We start from the raw sequence: 16,451 nt of genomic DNA, 5'->3' as shown, positions 1-16,451 counted from the left end.
ATATCCACTACATTGTCTGTAATCATCTCCATGAATGCTATCATTTATGTTATACATTCCATATGTGCTCTTATATGGAACATGTTCTATGTCTGCGCTAACCCATGTGTGCTATTTTATAATAAATTTACCTCCTTGTGTACTAACCTTTGTAGAACATTTTCCATGTGTGCTATTCTGTATATAACATACTCCATACATACACTCTCTTGTATAAAATGTTGTTGTGGACTTTAGGAAGGGAGCTATGCTCCTTGACTGGATAGGGAATTCACAGACATAGCTCGATAGCAGAATTACTAGGAATACATATCTTGGTGCCGAAACCCTGGATCCCTGGCAGAGTGAGATTTAACTTGGAGATGTTAAAACAAAGACTAAGGGTTGGGCTTATCTAACATACAAACAGGTATGAAACGAGAGGAGCAAAATAAGCATCTCGTGTATTTGAACACAATCAAAACTCTCTGGAAACTCGGAATGCTGGGAGGGGTTATAGTTACAGGGCCACAAGGTGTCTGGAAATTGACAATGTACATTAATGTTTAGCGGATCTCGTCTGTATTAACAGCTAATTGGGAGCTATTAACATGTACCCTGGACCCAATGAAACTGGAATTCTGCTCTTTAACATCATTGAAAATATAATGGTAAATGATCTCCAAGCATTGTACATGACCTCCATGAAGATGTGTTTCAATGGAATAGAGTGTAAAAATCACACTATAAGAACTCGGTAACGACCTTTCTCTGCAGAGGTGGCTCTTTCTGAGAGTTCACATCTCTCGTTGCAACGATATTAAAGTCTGCCAAAATTCTGCAGTCAGTCAGGGTCTCATCATGGTTTCAAAGAACAAAGAACAAAGAACAGTACAGCACAGGAAACAGGCCCTTCGGCCCTCCAAGCCTGTGCCGCTCCTTGGTCCAACTAGACCAATCGTTTGTATCCCTCCATTCCCAGGCTGCTCATGTGACTATCCAGGTAAGTCTTAAACGATGTCAGCGTGTCTGCCTCCACCACCCTACTTGGCAGCGCATTCCAGGCCCCCACCACCCTCTGTGTAAAAAACGTCCCTCTGATGTCTGAGTTATACTTCGCCCCTCTCAGCTTGAGCCCGTGACCCCTCGTGATCGTCACCTCCGACCTGGGAAAAAGCTTCCCACTGTTCACCCTATCTATACCCTTCATTGTTTCTCTAGGCCACCCTCAATTTGGCAAGTAGCAGCCCTCTCTGTAGACCCCAATAGATTTTCCCCACAACAAAAACATGCACTACGTCTGATATTCTACATGCAACATGTTTCACACACGCAATTTTCTATATTTAAAATATTCCACACATTAGTCATTTTTGTGCAACCCAATCCTAGCAGTCTGTTATTCCTATATATAAAATGGAGCCAGGTTTACTTAAACTCTTACTGGTAGAGGCTAATGTTAGCTTCCTGTCTTTGAACTGCTTTTTCATCACTCGTTGGTGGGCTTATTTTCTTGGTCCTTTCCCCAAGAAAGTTTATTACAACCTTCATCAGCTCAGGAGATTTTTGTTCCTCATCACCTTCGATCACTCCAATCTCTGCACGTCCACCTCTCTCCCGATCTCTAATGTCCTTGGCTAGCTGCATACCCTATAGAGAGGACAAGCGAAATAGAAAGAAATATTAACTCATTGGGAGGTGGATCTGATGAACAAAGAAAAAGAACATTTCTATAGCACCTTTCACAACCCAGGATAGCCCAAAGCACTTTACAGTCAATTAAGTACTTTTTAGAATAGAATAGAATCATAGAATCCCTACAGTGCAGAAGGAGGCCATTCAGCCCATCGAGTCTGCACTGACCACAATCCCACCCAGGCCCTACTCCCACATATTTTACCCGCTAATCCCTCTAACCTACGCATCTCAGGACTCTAAGGGGCAATTTTTAAGCATGGCCAATCAACCTAACCCACACATCTTTGGACTGTGGGAGGAAACCGGAGCACCCGGAGGAAACCCACACAGACACGGGGAGAATGTGCAAACTCCACACAGACAGTGACCCAAGCCGGGAATCGAACCCGGGACCCTGGAGCTGTGAAGCAGCAGTGCTAACCCACTGTGCTACCGTGCCGCCCGGTACTTTTTGAAGTGCAGTCACTTGTAGTGGAGGAAATGCAGCAGTCAATTTGCGCACAGCAAGTTCCATCAAACAACAATGTGATAATGACTGGATAATCATTTTTAATGATATTGATTGACCATTGATATTGAACCAGGACGCCAGGGAGAATTCCCTTGCTCTTCTTTGAAATAGTGGTGGTGGTGGGTTACAGATCACTCAGGGAATCAAAGTTTCTGCGGCAACATGCACTTTTACATGCCTGTTGTAGTCTGGAACTATGGATAGTGGTGGTAGACTTTGAAATAGTGCCATGGGATTTTTTTTACATCCATCTGACAGGGGAAAGACGGGGCCTTTTTTTTAACATCCCTCTCAAAAGACAACACCTCCCTCAGGGCTGTCCTTCCGACGGTGTGGCACTCCCTCAGCACCTACCCTCTGACCAGTGCGGCGCTCCCTCAGCACTGCTGCTCTGACACTATGGTGCTCCCTCAGTACTGATGACACCCCCCCCACCCCCCAACAGTGTGGCACTTCCTCAGTACTGTGCCCCCACCACCCCCCAACAGTGCTCCTCGGTATTGCCCCTCTAACAGCGCAGTGCTCCCTCTGCACTGACCCTCCAACAGCGCAGTGCTCCCTCTGCACTGACCCTCCAACAGTGCAGTGCTCCAGCAGGACTGTCCCCCTGACAATGCAGCGCCACCATAATACTGTCCTTCCATAGTATCCTTCAAACAGTGTAATGCTCCTTCAGTACAGTACCTCCAACAGTGTGGCTTTCCCTCAGTCCTGACCCTCTGACAGTGCTCCGCTTTCTCATACTGCCTCTCCAACAGTGCAGTGCCAGCAACATTGTCCCTCCACATTGACCTTCCAACAGTGCAACACTGTATCTCCCAACAGTTCAGTTCTCCCCCAGTACTGAACTCCAACAGTGCAGCACTCTCTTTGTACTGCCCCTCTGACAGTGTAGCACTTTTTCAGTGCAATACTGGGAATGTCAGTCTGGATATTATGTTTAAGTCTTTAGAGTAGAACTTGAATTCACTATCTTACGACTCAGAGGGAAAAATGCGACCGACTGAGCCACATCTGACAATTCAGAATACTACCAGAGTAAGAAGCATGGCAGCTAATTATACACCAAAGACATTTTACACCAATACCATCCTACAGACAGCAATGAGAGGAGGCTAGCACGGTGGCACAGCTGCCTCACAGCGCCAGGGGCCTAGGTTCAATTCTGATCTCAGGTGACTGTCTGTGTAGAGTTTGTAGTTCTCCCCATGTCTGCGTGGGTTTCCACCAGGTGCTCCAGTTTCCTCCCACAGTCCACAGATGTGCAGGTAAGGTGGGTTGGCCATGTTAAATTGCTCAAAGAACAACAAAGAACAATACAGCACAGGAACAGGCCCTTCGGCCCTCCAAGCCCGCGCCGCTCCCCGGTCCAGGATTGAATCCTGAATCCAGGATCCCCGCCCAATTTTCCAGCCTATCTACATACCAATATCCTATCCACCGAGCTGTCCCTCACAGCTACGATGCTTTGTTCATCACTCCTTGGATTGGCCATGGTAAATGCGCGGGGTTATGACGATTGGGCAGGGGGTTGGGCCTGGGTAACGATGCTCTTTCGGAGAGTCGGTGCAGACTCGATGGGCCAAATGGTCTCCTTCTGCACTGTAGGGATTCGATGGTTCAACGACCAGATTACTTCTTTATGGTAGAATTGGTTGAGCAATGAATTTTCGCCAGGACATTGGGAGAATTTCCTTCTCTTCTTCAAATTGTGTTATGGCATCTTTAACATTTAACAGGCCACCAGGGCACTTGGCCCTTCCAACAATGCAACACTCCCTTAGTAGTGCATTGAAGTGAAAATTTAGGGAACTAACCCCATGAAAATGTCTCAGAATATTCCCTCTTAAAGGTTTTTCAGAGAAGCAGAGAAAGCATTGACTGCGAATACACTACCTTGAGTCGTTCCATTCTATTGCTATCCGGCCCATTCCACTGAATAATAACTTTACCAATATCCAGTAGAAATACGTCACCCAAGTTGTAACTCTTCCAACTCATTTCAACCTGTAAAACACATGATAGACTAACTTTCACCCAGTGCCAGCAACCAGAGATTGATCAGCTGTTGCATTTTCTCTAAAACAAATTGCTCAGTCCGTTGAGATTTGGAATCAAGGCCTTCAGTGTTCACTTAGCTTCCCACCTTTGTGGGGTGGATAAAAGGAGTATCAGAGAATGTGGATGAACAGGAGACTCTTGCTGTATGATAAGCACCCACCTACTGGGCTTCCTCCTGTTCCTATGTAATATGCTTGAGGGATTGAATGACCCCCTGTTCCTATGTTGCTAACTTTCATGTTGCACGTCCAATCTGACAGTGTGGCATTCCCCCTTACATGGTTACATCAAGTCCACAGCACAGAAACAGACTATTCGGCCCAACAGATCTATGTAGGTGCTAATGGTACACATGAGCTTCCTCCCACCTCCTTACTTCATCTCATCCCCATCACTGTATCCTTCTATTCCTTTCCCCTTAATGTGTTGCTTAGCCACCACAGAACAAGCCCAACGAGAGGGTGTGCAATTCTAGATTTAGTATTAGGAAATGAAGCTGGGCAAGTGAACGAAGTAACAGTGGGGGACCATTTTGGAGATAGTGACCATAATGCAATTAGATTTAGCACCATTATGGAAAAGGACAAAGATAGAACCGGAGTAAATTTGGGGAAAGACAAATTTCACAAAGCTGACAGGTGAACTGATGGAAGTGGACTGGACAGGGAAAACAATGTGAAATCAGTGGAAAGCATTCAAAAGTGAGAGTCTACTGTAACAGTACAGACATGTCCCATAAAGAGAAAGGTTGGTACTCAAGCCCCCTGATTATAGAACATAGAACAGTACAGCACAGAACAGGCCCTTCGGCCCACGATGTTGTGCCGAGCTTTATCTGAAACCAAGATCAAGCTATCCCACTCCCTATCATCCTGGTGTGCTCCATGTGCCTATCCAATAACCGCTTAAATGTTCCTAAAGTGTCTGACTCCACTATCACTGCAGGCAGTCCATTCCACACCCCAACCACTCTCTGCGTAAAGAACCTACCTCTGATATCCTTCCTGTATCTCCCACCATGAACCCTATAGTTATGCCCCCTTGTAATAGCTCTATCCACCCGAGGAAATAGTCTTTGAACGTTCACTCTATCTATCCCCTTCATCATTTTATAAACCTCTATTAAGTCTCCCCTCAGCCTCCTCCGCTCCAGAGAGAACAGCCCTAGCTCCCTCAACCTTTCCTCATAAGACCCACCCTCCAAACCAGGCAGCATCCTGGTAAATCTCCTCTGCACTCTTTCCAGTGCTTCCACATCCTTCTTATAGTGAGGTGACCAGAACTGCACACAATATTCCAAATGTGGTCTCACCAAGGTCCTGTACAGTTGCAGCATAACCCCACGGCTCTTAAACTCCAACCCCCTGTTAATAAAAGCTAACACACTATAGGCCTTCTTCACCGCTCTATCCACTTGAGTGGCAACCTTTAGAGATCTGTGGATATGGACCCCAAGATCGCTCTGTTCCTCCACAGTCTTCAGAACCCTACCTTTGACCCTGTAATCCACATTTAAATTTGTCCTACCAAAATGAATCACCTCACATTTATCAGGGTTAAACTCCATTTGCCATTTTTCAGCCCAGCTTTGCATCCTATCTATGTCTCTTTGCAGCCTACAACAGCCCTCCACCTCATCCACTACTCCACCAATCTTGGTGTCATCAGCAAATTTACTGATCCACCCTTCAGCCCCCTCCTCTAAGTCATTAATAAAAATCACAAAGAGCAGAGGACCAAGCACCGATCCCTGTGGCACTCCGCTAGCAACCTGCCTCCAGTACGAAAATTTTCCATCCACCACCACCCTCTGTCTTCGATCAGATAGCCAGTTACCTATCCAATCGGCCAACTTTCCCTCTATCCCACACCTCCTTACTTTCATCATAAGCCGACCATGGGGGACCTTATCAAACGCCTTACTAAAATCCATGTATATGACATCAACTGCCCTATCTTCATCAACACACTTAGTTACCTCCTCAAAAAATTCAGATTATCCAGAAGTGTGCAGCGCAAGATAAGGCAGGAAAAAAAAGCATTTGATAGTCACATACTGTAGAAAGCCTGGAAGTGTAGACAAAGGGGTTAAGTAAAAAAAAGGAAATTAGGAAAGCAAAGAGAGGATACGAAAAAATATTGGCAGGTAAAATCAAATAAAACCCAAAGATGTTTTACTGGTACATTATAGAATAACTAAGGAAAGGGTAGGGCCTATCAGAGGTGTACATGGTAATTTGTGTGTTGATGTAGAAGATGTGAACAGGGCTTTCAATGAGTACTTTGTCTCTGTCTTCACCAAGGAGAGAAATGACGCAGGCATTCTTGTTAAAGAGAAGGAGTGTGAAATATTAGTTACAATAAGCATTATGAGAGAGGAAGTACTGGAGGGATTGACATCTTTGAAGGTGGATAAATAACCAGGGCCGGATGGATTATATCCCAGGCTGTTATAGGAAGCCAAGGAGGAAGTAGCAGATGCTCTGAAGATCACTTTACAATTCTTACTAGATACAGCTGAGGTACCAGAGGATTGGAGGTCTGTGAACATTGTATCATTATTAAAAAAGGTGTGAGGGACAGGCCAGAAAATTATAGGTCAGTCAGCTGACATCGGTGGTAAGCAAATTATTGGAATCAATTTTGAAGATAGGTTAAACGGTCACTTTGGCACAGATTGATCAAGGATAGTCAGCATGGTGTTGTTAGGGGAAGATTGTGTCTTATTAACTTAATCAAAATTTTTGAGGAAGTAACTGGGAGGATTGATGAGGGTAATGCAGTGGACATTGTCTATGTGGATTTCAGCAAGGCATTTGACAAGGTCCCACATGGCAGACTAGTCAGAAACGAGAAGGATACAGGGGAAGGTGGTGAGTTGGGTCCAAAATTTGCTCAGTGACAGCAAATAAAATATAGTGGTTGGTGGATGTTTTTGCGAATGGAAAGTGGTTTCTAGTGGTGTTCCACAGTGTTGGGGCCCTTGCTGTTTGTTGTATATATTAATGATTTAGGCTTAAATGTGGGAGGCATGATCGGGAAATTTACGGATGACACAAAAATTGCCTGTGTAGTTGAAGAGGATTGATATCATTCTGGAGTCGACAGCTATGATTTGGTTGAGTGGACAGAGAAATGGCAAATGGAATTCAATTGGGAAAAGTGAGGGGTTATGCATTTGGGGCGAGCAAACAAAGCAAAGGAATACTCAATAAACAGGAAAGAAATTGAAAGGGGTTGAGGAAGGAAGTGAGAGACCTTTGCGGACACCTCCACGGGCCCCTGAAGGTGACAGGACAGGTGGATAAGAAAGCACATGGAATGCTTTCCTTTATTGGGCTAGGTATTGAATACAAAAGCAGGGATGTAATGATGGAATGGTACAAAAGGCTAGTTAGGCCACAGCTCAAGTTCGGTATAAAGGTCTGGTCACCACATTACAGGAAGGACATAATTGTTCTGGAGAGGATGCAGAGGAGATTTACAAGAATGTTTCCAGGGCTTGAAAATTGCATCTATGAGGAAAGACTGGACAGGCTGAGATTGTTTTCCTTAGCACAGAGGAGGCTGAGGGGTGACCTAATTGAGGTGCACAAAATTATGAGGGGCCTAGACGGGGTAGACAGGAAAGACTTGTTTCCCCCTGCTGAGGATTCAATTAGGTAAGAAGTTTAACAACACCAGGTTAAAGTCCAACAGGTTTATTTGGTAGCAAAAGCCACAAGCTTTCGGAGCGCTGCTCCTTCTTCAGGTGAGTGGGAATTCTGTTCACAAACAGATTGTGAACAGAATTCCCACTCACCTGAAGAAGGAGCTTAAGGCTCCGAAAGCTTGTGTGGCTTTTGCTACCAAATAAACCTGTTGGACTTTAACCTGGTGTTGTTAAACTTCTTACTGTGTTTACCCCAGTCCAACGCCGGCATCTCCACACGAGGATTCAATTACCAGGGGCCATCGAAGGATTAGAGGGGACATGGGGAAAAACCTTTTCACCCAGAGGGTGGTGGGCATTTGGAATTCACTGCCTGAATCGGTAGTTGAAATGCTCAACTCATTTAAAAGGTACCTTAATCTGCAAAGAAAATGCTGTAACCTGCAAGGCTACGGACCAGATGTTGGAAAGTGCGATTAAAATGTGCAGCTCGTTTCCTTTGATCTCTTTTTGGCTGGTGCAAACAAAATGGGTTGAAGGGCCCCTTTCTGAGCTGTAATTTTTTCTATACTATTCGCCTTGACAACACCCTGTGGTAGTGAATTTCCACATTCTCCCCAATCGAGGTAAAGAAGTTTCTCCTGAATTCTTGATTGGATTTACTAGTGACTGTCTTATATTGATGGCCCCAAGTTTGGGTTTTCTCCACAAGTGGAAACATTTTCTCTACATCTACTCTATTTAATCATATCATAATCTTGAAGGCCACTATCAGATCACCCCTGAGCCTTCTCTCTGAGAGAAAAGAGCTGCAGCCTGTTCAATCTTTGAACAGGTTGACAGAACACCACGTTGTGTGACTGACCCAAGACCAATCCATGACTCTGGGTTTTTTTATTCATTCATGGGACATGGGCATCGCTGACTGGCCAGCATTTATTGCCCATTCCTACCTGCCCTTGACTTGCCATTTCAGAGGGCAGTTGAGAGTCAACCACATTGCTGTGGCTCTGGAGTCACATGTAGGCCAGACCGGGTAAGGACGGCAGATTCCCTTTTCTAAAGGACATCAGTGAACCAGATGGGTTTTTCCAACAATTGACAATGGTTTCTTGGTCATCAGTAGAATCTTAATTCCAGATATTTTTTATAGTGGGTAGGTTCAGGCTTATCTAGCTGCAGGTAGTGTTCAGGGGACAGTCTTACCTCAGTAGCAATGACAGTCTTCTTTCCCTTCACATGGAGGAGGCGACGCACGTTGTAAATGTTGGTTTCCACGTGCTTCATTCCAGAGGCCACCCCCCCTTTCTTGTAGCTGCAAGAAATTAAATGCGAGAGCAATGCGCTACTACACCTGACCAGTGTTCATAGAATCCCGACAGCGCAGAAGGAGACCATTTGGCCCATTGAGCCTGCATCAACAATAATCTCACCCCGGCCCTAACCCCGTAACCCCACGTGTTTACCCTGCTAATGCCCCAACATTAAGGGGCAATTTAGCATAGCCAATCAACCTAACCCGCATAGCTTTGGACTGTGGGAGGAAACCGGAGCACCCGGAGGAAACCCACGCAGACACGGGGCGAACGTGCAAACTCCACACAGACAGTCACCTGAGGCTGGAATTGAACCCGGATCCCTGGAGCTGTGAGGCAGTAGTGTTAACCACTGTGCCACCATGCTACAGCCAAAGAACATGCCTTTCACACCTTCAGGATGTCCCAAAGCTGGTTGGCCTGCATAGTGATGGAGCATATCCACATGTAGTGCTGTAGAATGGGGAGGAGTTGGTTTAACTGCTCCCCCCTCCAATTCTACTGAGCTGTCAATCTTACAGTTCTAAGTGGGACAGGTGAAGGACATATTTCATATGATGCACTTTGGGCCATTAGAAAAAATCAGAATTGCACTCCAGCAGCACAATCCATTCGCGCAGGGCCCTGGGGCTTCCATTACTCTTTCATCACCAACACACTAAGAGACCAATTCTGATTCATGTGGTGTGTAGAATGGTGCACCTGTATACTTAAAATGGGGTACAAACCTGGTGAGGCTACTGCATTGGGCTACCTGTTTTCTAAACAGGTAGCCCAATGGTAGCCTAAACAGGTAGCCCAACGACACAAAATTGGCAGGACTTGCAGATAGTGAGGAGCATTGTCAGAAGCTACAGAAGGATATAGATAGGCTGGAAATTTGGGCAAAGAAATGGCAGATGGAGTTCAATCCTGATAAATGCGAAGTGATGCATTTTGGTAGAAATAATGTAGGGAGGAGCTATACGATAAATGGCAGAACCATAAAGGGTGTAGATACGCAGAGGGACCTGGGTGTGCAAGTCCACAGATCCTTGAAGGTGACGTCACAGGTGGAGAAGGTGGTGAAGAAGGCATATGGCATGCTTGCCTTTATAGGACAGGGCATAGAGTATAAAAGCTGGGGTCTGATGTTGCAGATGTATAGAACGTTGGTTCGGCCGCATTTGGAATACTGCGTCCAGTTCTGGTCGCCACACTACCAGAAGGACGTGGAGGCTTTGGAGAGAGTACAGAGGAGGTTTACCAGGATGTTGCCTGGTATGGAGGGGCTTAGTTATGAGGAGAGATTGGGTAAACTGGGGTTGTTCTCCCTGGAAAGACGGAGGATGAGGGGAGACTTAATAGAGGTGTATAAAATTATGAAAGGCATAGATAGGGTGAACGGTGGGAAGCTTTTCCCCAGGTCGGTGGTGACGTTCACGAGGGGTCATAGGTTCAAGGTGAAGGGGGGGAGGTTTAACACAGATATCAGAAGGACATATTTTACACAGAGGGTGGTGGGGGCCTGGAATGCGCTGCCAGGCAAGGTGGTGGAGGCGGGCACACTGGGAACGTTTAAGACTTATCTAGACAGCCATATGAACGGAGTGGGAATGGAGGGATACAAAAGAGTGGTCTAGTTTGGACCAGGGAGTGGCACGGGCTTGGAGGGCCGAAGGGCCTGTTCCTGTGCTGTATTGTTCTTTGTTCTTAAATAGCATTAAGCACAAAGCTCAGCAGACCCTAAAATAAAGAATGAGAGCAAAGAACAATAGAAGCAATATTGTGGATACACCATCATTTCCAAGTTACCCACCATCTTGACTTGGACATGTATCACTGTCCCTTTGTCGCCAGTGGGTCAGTATCCTGGAACTACCCACCCAACATCACTGTAAAAGAACCTTTACATGGACTGTAGTGGTTCAAGATGGTGGCCCATCATCACCAAGGTAATTAAGAATGGCCAATCTATGCAGCACTGCCAAGACACAAAACAATTTTTTTCAAAATTCATGGAGGCCAGAGGCCTCCACATTAAGATGAGTAACTAGACTTTGTGCTTTAGGACACCTTCCATGGATCTCTGAGTGATGAACTCAGAGCAGCACTGACAGAGGCCTGGGGGTAGGCTGCCTGTTCAGCCAGTCTCAGAAAAACTATGAAAATAAGGAAGGATGGGGATTTTTAAAAAGCTCATGCGCACAAATAAATTTCATTTGCTTGATAACTCCTTCAATTTTCCCAGTGAAAATACAGAGCAGAAACTCCCATACCTTGGTCCGCCCTGTTAGCTGGATTATTACCTCAGTAATTGATGAGCTGGGTAGGAGCGAAATGGCTACCCTCCAAAGATCCCTGCTGGAAAGTGAACATCTTGGTGAGAGGTATAGGATCGAACAGTTGGGATGGCTTTGATGGTTGAACAGTCTCTCACTAGTCATTGTTAAGACTCACGTGGCTCCGTGGGTGAGACATTTGAGGTCAACGTTTGAGGTAATGCAAGGAGAGATTATTTTTACGTGGGTGGAAAGGAGGGGGGGGGGAAACGGGGGGAAATAGTAAGAAAAAAATAATTGAAGGAAAATAGTGCAAGGCTGCAGTGAAACTGACAAGGGACTGGGACTAATTGGATAGCTCCTTCAGAGAATGGGCCAAAGGACCTCCTGTGCTGAAGGGCTGTATGAATCTTACAATGAAACTAAAAGTTTGGTCATAGTTATTGGTTGATCTATTTTTAGATCTTACCATGATTACATGACAAGTGTTGGTCCTGAAACTTTCATGTCCCCCCTGCTAAATATTGAACCCCAAGTACTGAGTTACCCCCAAAATCGAGCCCCAGACTCAGTGTCTGCTGAATATGGAGCCCCAAGTACTGTGTCCACTGAATATCCAATCTCAAGTGGTGTCCCCAATTGTGAACTCCAAGTGCCGTGTCCACTGGATATCAAGTCCCAAACAGCGCGTCCCCCCAATATCACACCCCAAGTAATGTGTCCATTGGATATTGAGCCCCAAGCACAGTGCGCTGAAGATCAAACCCCAAGTACTGTGCCGCCCCTAACAATAATGAGCCCTAAGCATTATGTCCCCCAACTATCACACCCCAAGTGCTGTCTGTCCTCCTACTCACAGACAAAGAAAATAACTCACATGATTCCATTTTTGAAGTAACCCTTGAAGGTCTCTGACTCGTGTTCTTGTACTTCCCGATGCTGCACTGGAGCTCCCTCCAGGTGTTCGTCCAGCTGGATTGTGTAAATTGCAGCTGCACCCTGCTCATCCTGGGACGACTCCATCCCAATCCAGAAATGGATGTCACGCTTGAAACCACTGCCAACTCTCTGGGTCTGCACAATGGAGGAGGAGAAAAGGTTTTGAATGTTTTGACAACATCTTGCATTTATATAGCACCTTTAACAGAAGATGTTGGTCTGATGTATGCTTCACAGGAGCATACATCAGACCAACATTGGGACATTTGAGCCACCTAAGGAAATTTAAATATATTTTAAGAACCATCTTGAAAGAGAGGCAGAGAGGTTATGGGGTAATTCTGGAGTTTCGGATCCAGACAGCTGAAAGCATGGTCACCAATGGCAGAGTGACTAAAATCAGGAATCACAAGAGGCTGGAATTGGAGGAGTGCAGAGATTTGGGAAGGCAGGAGGAAATTACAGTGGAAGGGAGGACACAATGGAGTGATTTGAAAACAAGGATGAGAATTTTAAAATGGAGGTATTGGCAGACTGGGAGCCAATGTAAATCAACAAGCAGAGGTATCAGGCTAGTACTGTTAGGGTCCCAGAACAGAACCCCAAGATATATTATGAAGCTAGACTCGACCCCAACAATTTTTCTATTTTGGCATAAATGTGAGGAAAGGATGCTTTGTTCCAGGAGTGATCCCACTGACAACTTAGGGATCTTTTATCAAAACAAGCTTTATTCATAACACAGTTTACATATAACTCTAACAAAATGAATCAGCTTAACTCTTAAACTGTTGAATAATATTTAAACGTGAAAAGAAACAACTCTAATATCTAATTTATCACTATTTCTGTTCCAAATAAGCAACATTCTTTTGATAGACTTAAAATCCAGTTTAAATATAGTTAGCAATCACAAATATACTTGCTATAATGAGTGTGGACAGCCTTGGAGTGTTCAGAAAGATATAGAGCTTGAAGAAGCCTGCAAAACTGTCCTAACTTCAACTAGAACAGCCAAACTCCAACTCCTTTCAGCAAAAGCCTGTTTAATTTGCTACATATCAAGGACTGCACATAAACTACATCACATGACCCTGTCAATCACTCTACTCTGAAATCCCTGGGGAACTTAAATAAACAAAAGTCCATTAACTCTACTTAACATAACCACTTGCAAGGTTGAAATTAGTAATTATTCTGCTCTCCCAGCATCTGAGCTGTATTCCTTCCAGGTATACTGACTACCTGTAGAAAAAAGCGGAACTTTAAAACATTCTCCTGAAACATAAAGGACACACAAGGAGGGGGAATTTTCCCGTCCCACCCGCCACGGGAATTGTAGTGGGAGGGGGGGGCGTGGATCATGCAAAGGTCCATTGACCTTGGGCAGGATTTTCCAGTTTTGTGGCGAACATGGCCAGAAAATTCCGCCCAATTTATAGATACATATCATTTGCAAATTTTCATCACAGTACCAACAATGCTGTAACACATAATTAGAATAAGGATGTAGGAGTGAGCATAGGCCCAGGCTGATCCTGCCCATCCCTTCCTCCATTCATACAGCACACAGCAAAAAAAACAGGTCATTCGGCCCAACAAATCTAACCTGGTATTTATGCTTCACATAAGCTTCCTCCACCTCTATATTTCAGCCTATCAGCATACCCTTCTATTTCTTTCTCCCTCATGTGTTTATCTAATTTCTCTTTAAATGCAACCGTGCTATTCACCTCAACTATTCTTCCTAGTAGCGAGTTTCACACTCTCACCGCCCTGACATTCACACACAAATGTACTCCCAGCATAGACTAGTTGATAAAGATCAGAAGCAGGAATCTGACTGATTTCCCTTTCTAATACAGGAGCGTACAGGTTGTTGTAATGGGTCCCACCAGTACACTGGCTAAGGAAATTAAATACTTAGCAAACATCTCGTCATTTTTTAAAAATGCCAATTTTAGCTCTGACTAGCTGAAGGCTCAAGAGCAGAAACTCCTCCTTCCCCCACAGTTAGGCTGCTGGATTATTTATTTCAGTTCACCCCAGAATGATTCCATTCCAAACACCCCACAATTTAAGATCAATTGGTTACATCATCAGAGAAACCATAACCATATTTGTATGAGAAATAAGAATATATTATTGTGATATCTGAATGGAGGCTTTACTCTGTATCTAATCCAGTGCTGTACCTGTCGTGGGACTGTTTGATGGGGACAGTGCAGAGGGAGCTTTACTCTGTATCTAACCCCGTGCTGTACCTGTCCTGGGAGTGTTTGATGGGGGACAGTGTAGAGGGAGCTTTACTCTGTATCTAACCCCGTGCTGTACCTGTCCTGGGAGTGTTTGATTGGGACAGTGTAGAGGGAGCTTTACTCTGTATCTAACCCCATGCTGTACCTGTCCTGGGAGTGTTTGATGGGGGACAGTGTAGAGGGAGCTTTACTCTGTATCTGACCCCATATTGTACCTGTCTTGGGAGTGTTTGATGGGGACAGTGTAGAGGGAGCTTTATTCTGTATCTAACCCTGTGCTGTACCTGTCTGGTGAGTGTTTGATGGGGACAGTGTAGAGGGAGCTTTACTCTCTATCTAACCCCGTGCTGTACACATCCTGGGTGTGTTTGATGGGGACGGTGTCGAGGGAGCTTTCCTCTGTATCTAACCCCGTGCTGTACCTGTCCTGGGAGTGTTTGATGGGGACAGTATAGAGGGAGCTTTACTCTGTATCTAACCCCATGCTGTACCTGTCCTGGGAGTGTTTGATGGGGACAGTATAGAGGGAGCTTTACTCTGTATCTAACCCCGTGCTGTACCTGTCCTGGGAGTGTTTGATGGGGACAGTGTAGAGGGAGCTTTACTCTGTATCTAACCCCGTGCTGTACCTGTCCTGGGAGTGTTTGATGGGGACAGTGTAAAGGGAGATTTTCTCTGTATCTAACCCCGTGCTGTACCTGTCCTGGGAGTGTTTGATGGGGACAGTGTAAAGGGAGATTTTCTCTGTACCTAACACTATACCTGCCCTGCGTGATGTGGAGTCCAAAAAATTGGAACATTTTATCTTCCCTATTATTGACTTCCATTGCTTTAATTATCACAAGAACCAACACCAAAAATAGTTTAACAGGCCTTATTTCCATTTACAATGCTGTAAAGCCGGGTTTTTAAACTTACCGCGAGGAGGATGTAACAGTCACCATCAAAAAAGTTCCCATAGGCCTTCTCAGGAATAGGCACCAACTCCAATTTCTGATAAAAAATAGATCACACTTAACCAAGAGTAATAAGAGAAAGCAGAAAATAAAAATTTCACTGCCACTATTTAGTGACAACTGAAAGGACTAGGCTGCTATTGGTTTGAAATATGTAGGTGAGCCGCTGATCAAGAACTTTACTCCTAGTTGATAATCTAATCCTTTGGATTACTGTCTCTTGGTCTCTCAATGGCACCCGCTGCAAACAAACACTCTACAACTCGGAAAGCCTGATTAACAGCTGTAAATATGGCGCAAACTCGGTTTACTCGTTTCTGGGGTTTCTGTCAATCTTACGTTTGACTTATGGCAACTGATTGGAGGAAATTTCTACCATCCATTTATAAACAAGCGTGCAGCTCAAGAATACCAACTCACCTCAATTCTCCATATCAGCAATCCAGGGGTATTGCTAACAGCATTAAAGACCATTTCCACTGACATTCTGGTTTGGATTGTAACTTTCTGCAAATCAACGTATTTTGCTGAAAAAAGAGGCAAGTGTTTGTGAAAGAACTCTCGCTGGTGAAGGCTGCAAGGTGGAAAAGCATTGAGCCACCTCCCTATATTGACGATAGAACCATAGAACCATAGAAAATTACAGCTCAGAAACAGGCCTTTTGGCCCTTCTTGTCTGTGCTGAACCATTTTTTGCCTAGTCCCACTGACCTGCACTTGGACCATATCCCTCCACACCCCTCTCATCCATGAACCCGTCCAAGTTTTTCTTAAATGTTAAAAGTGACCCCGCATTTACCACTTTATCCGGCAGCTCATT

At 44.9% G+C, this 16,451-nt stretch overlaps 1 protein-coding gene across 3 annotated transcripts in view; it reads right to left on the bottom strand.

Moving 5' to 3' along the window:
- The window catches only part of avil (advillin), a 40,280-nt gene extending 24,163 nt beyond the window's left edge, over nt 1–16,117 (bottom strand). For all 3 annotated transcript variants that reach the window (XM_078201181.1, XM_078201179.1, XM_078201180.1), the window contains exons 1-6: nt 16,052–16,117; nt 15,594–15,668; nt 12,356–12,552; nt 9,108–9,216; nt 4,085–4,195; nt 1,424–1,629 (exon numbers count right to left, since the gene is read on the bottom strand). In XM_078201181.1, the coding sequence (XP_078057307.1) occupies nt 1,424–1,629; nt 4,085–4,195; nt 9,108–9,216; nt 12,356–12,552; nt 15,594–15,668; nt 16,052–16,117 (764 nt within the window). The remainder of the gene's footprint in view (nt 1–1,423; nt 1,630–4,084; nt 4,196–9,107; nt 9,217–12,355; nt 12,553–15,593; nt 15,669–16,051) is intronic.
- Between the last annotated feature and the right edge of the window lie 334 nt (nt 16,118–16,451).

Source organism: Mustelus asterias, chromosome X, assembly GCF_964213995.1.
Source record: "Mustelus asterias chromosome X, sMusAst1.hap1.1, whole genome shotgun sequence".
Classification (NCBI taxonomy): Eukaryota; Metazoa; Chordata; class Chondrichthyes; order Carcharhiniformes; family Triakidae; genus Mustelus; species Mustelus asterias.
This window is presented reverse-complemented; position numbering and strand designations above follow the sequence as displayed.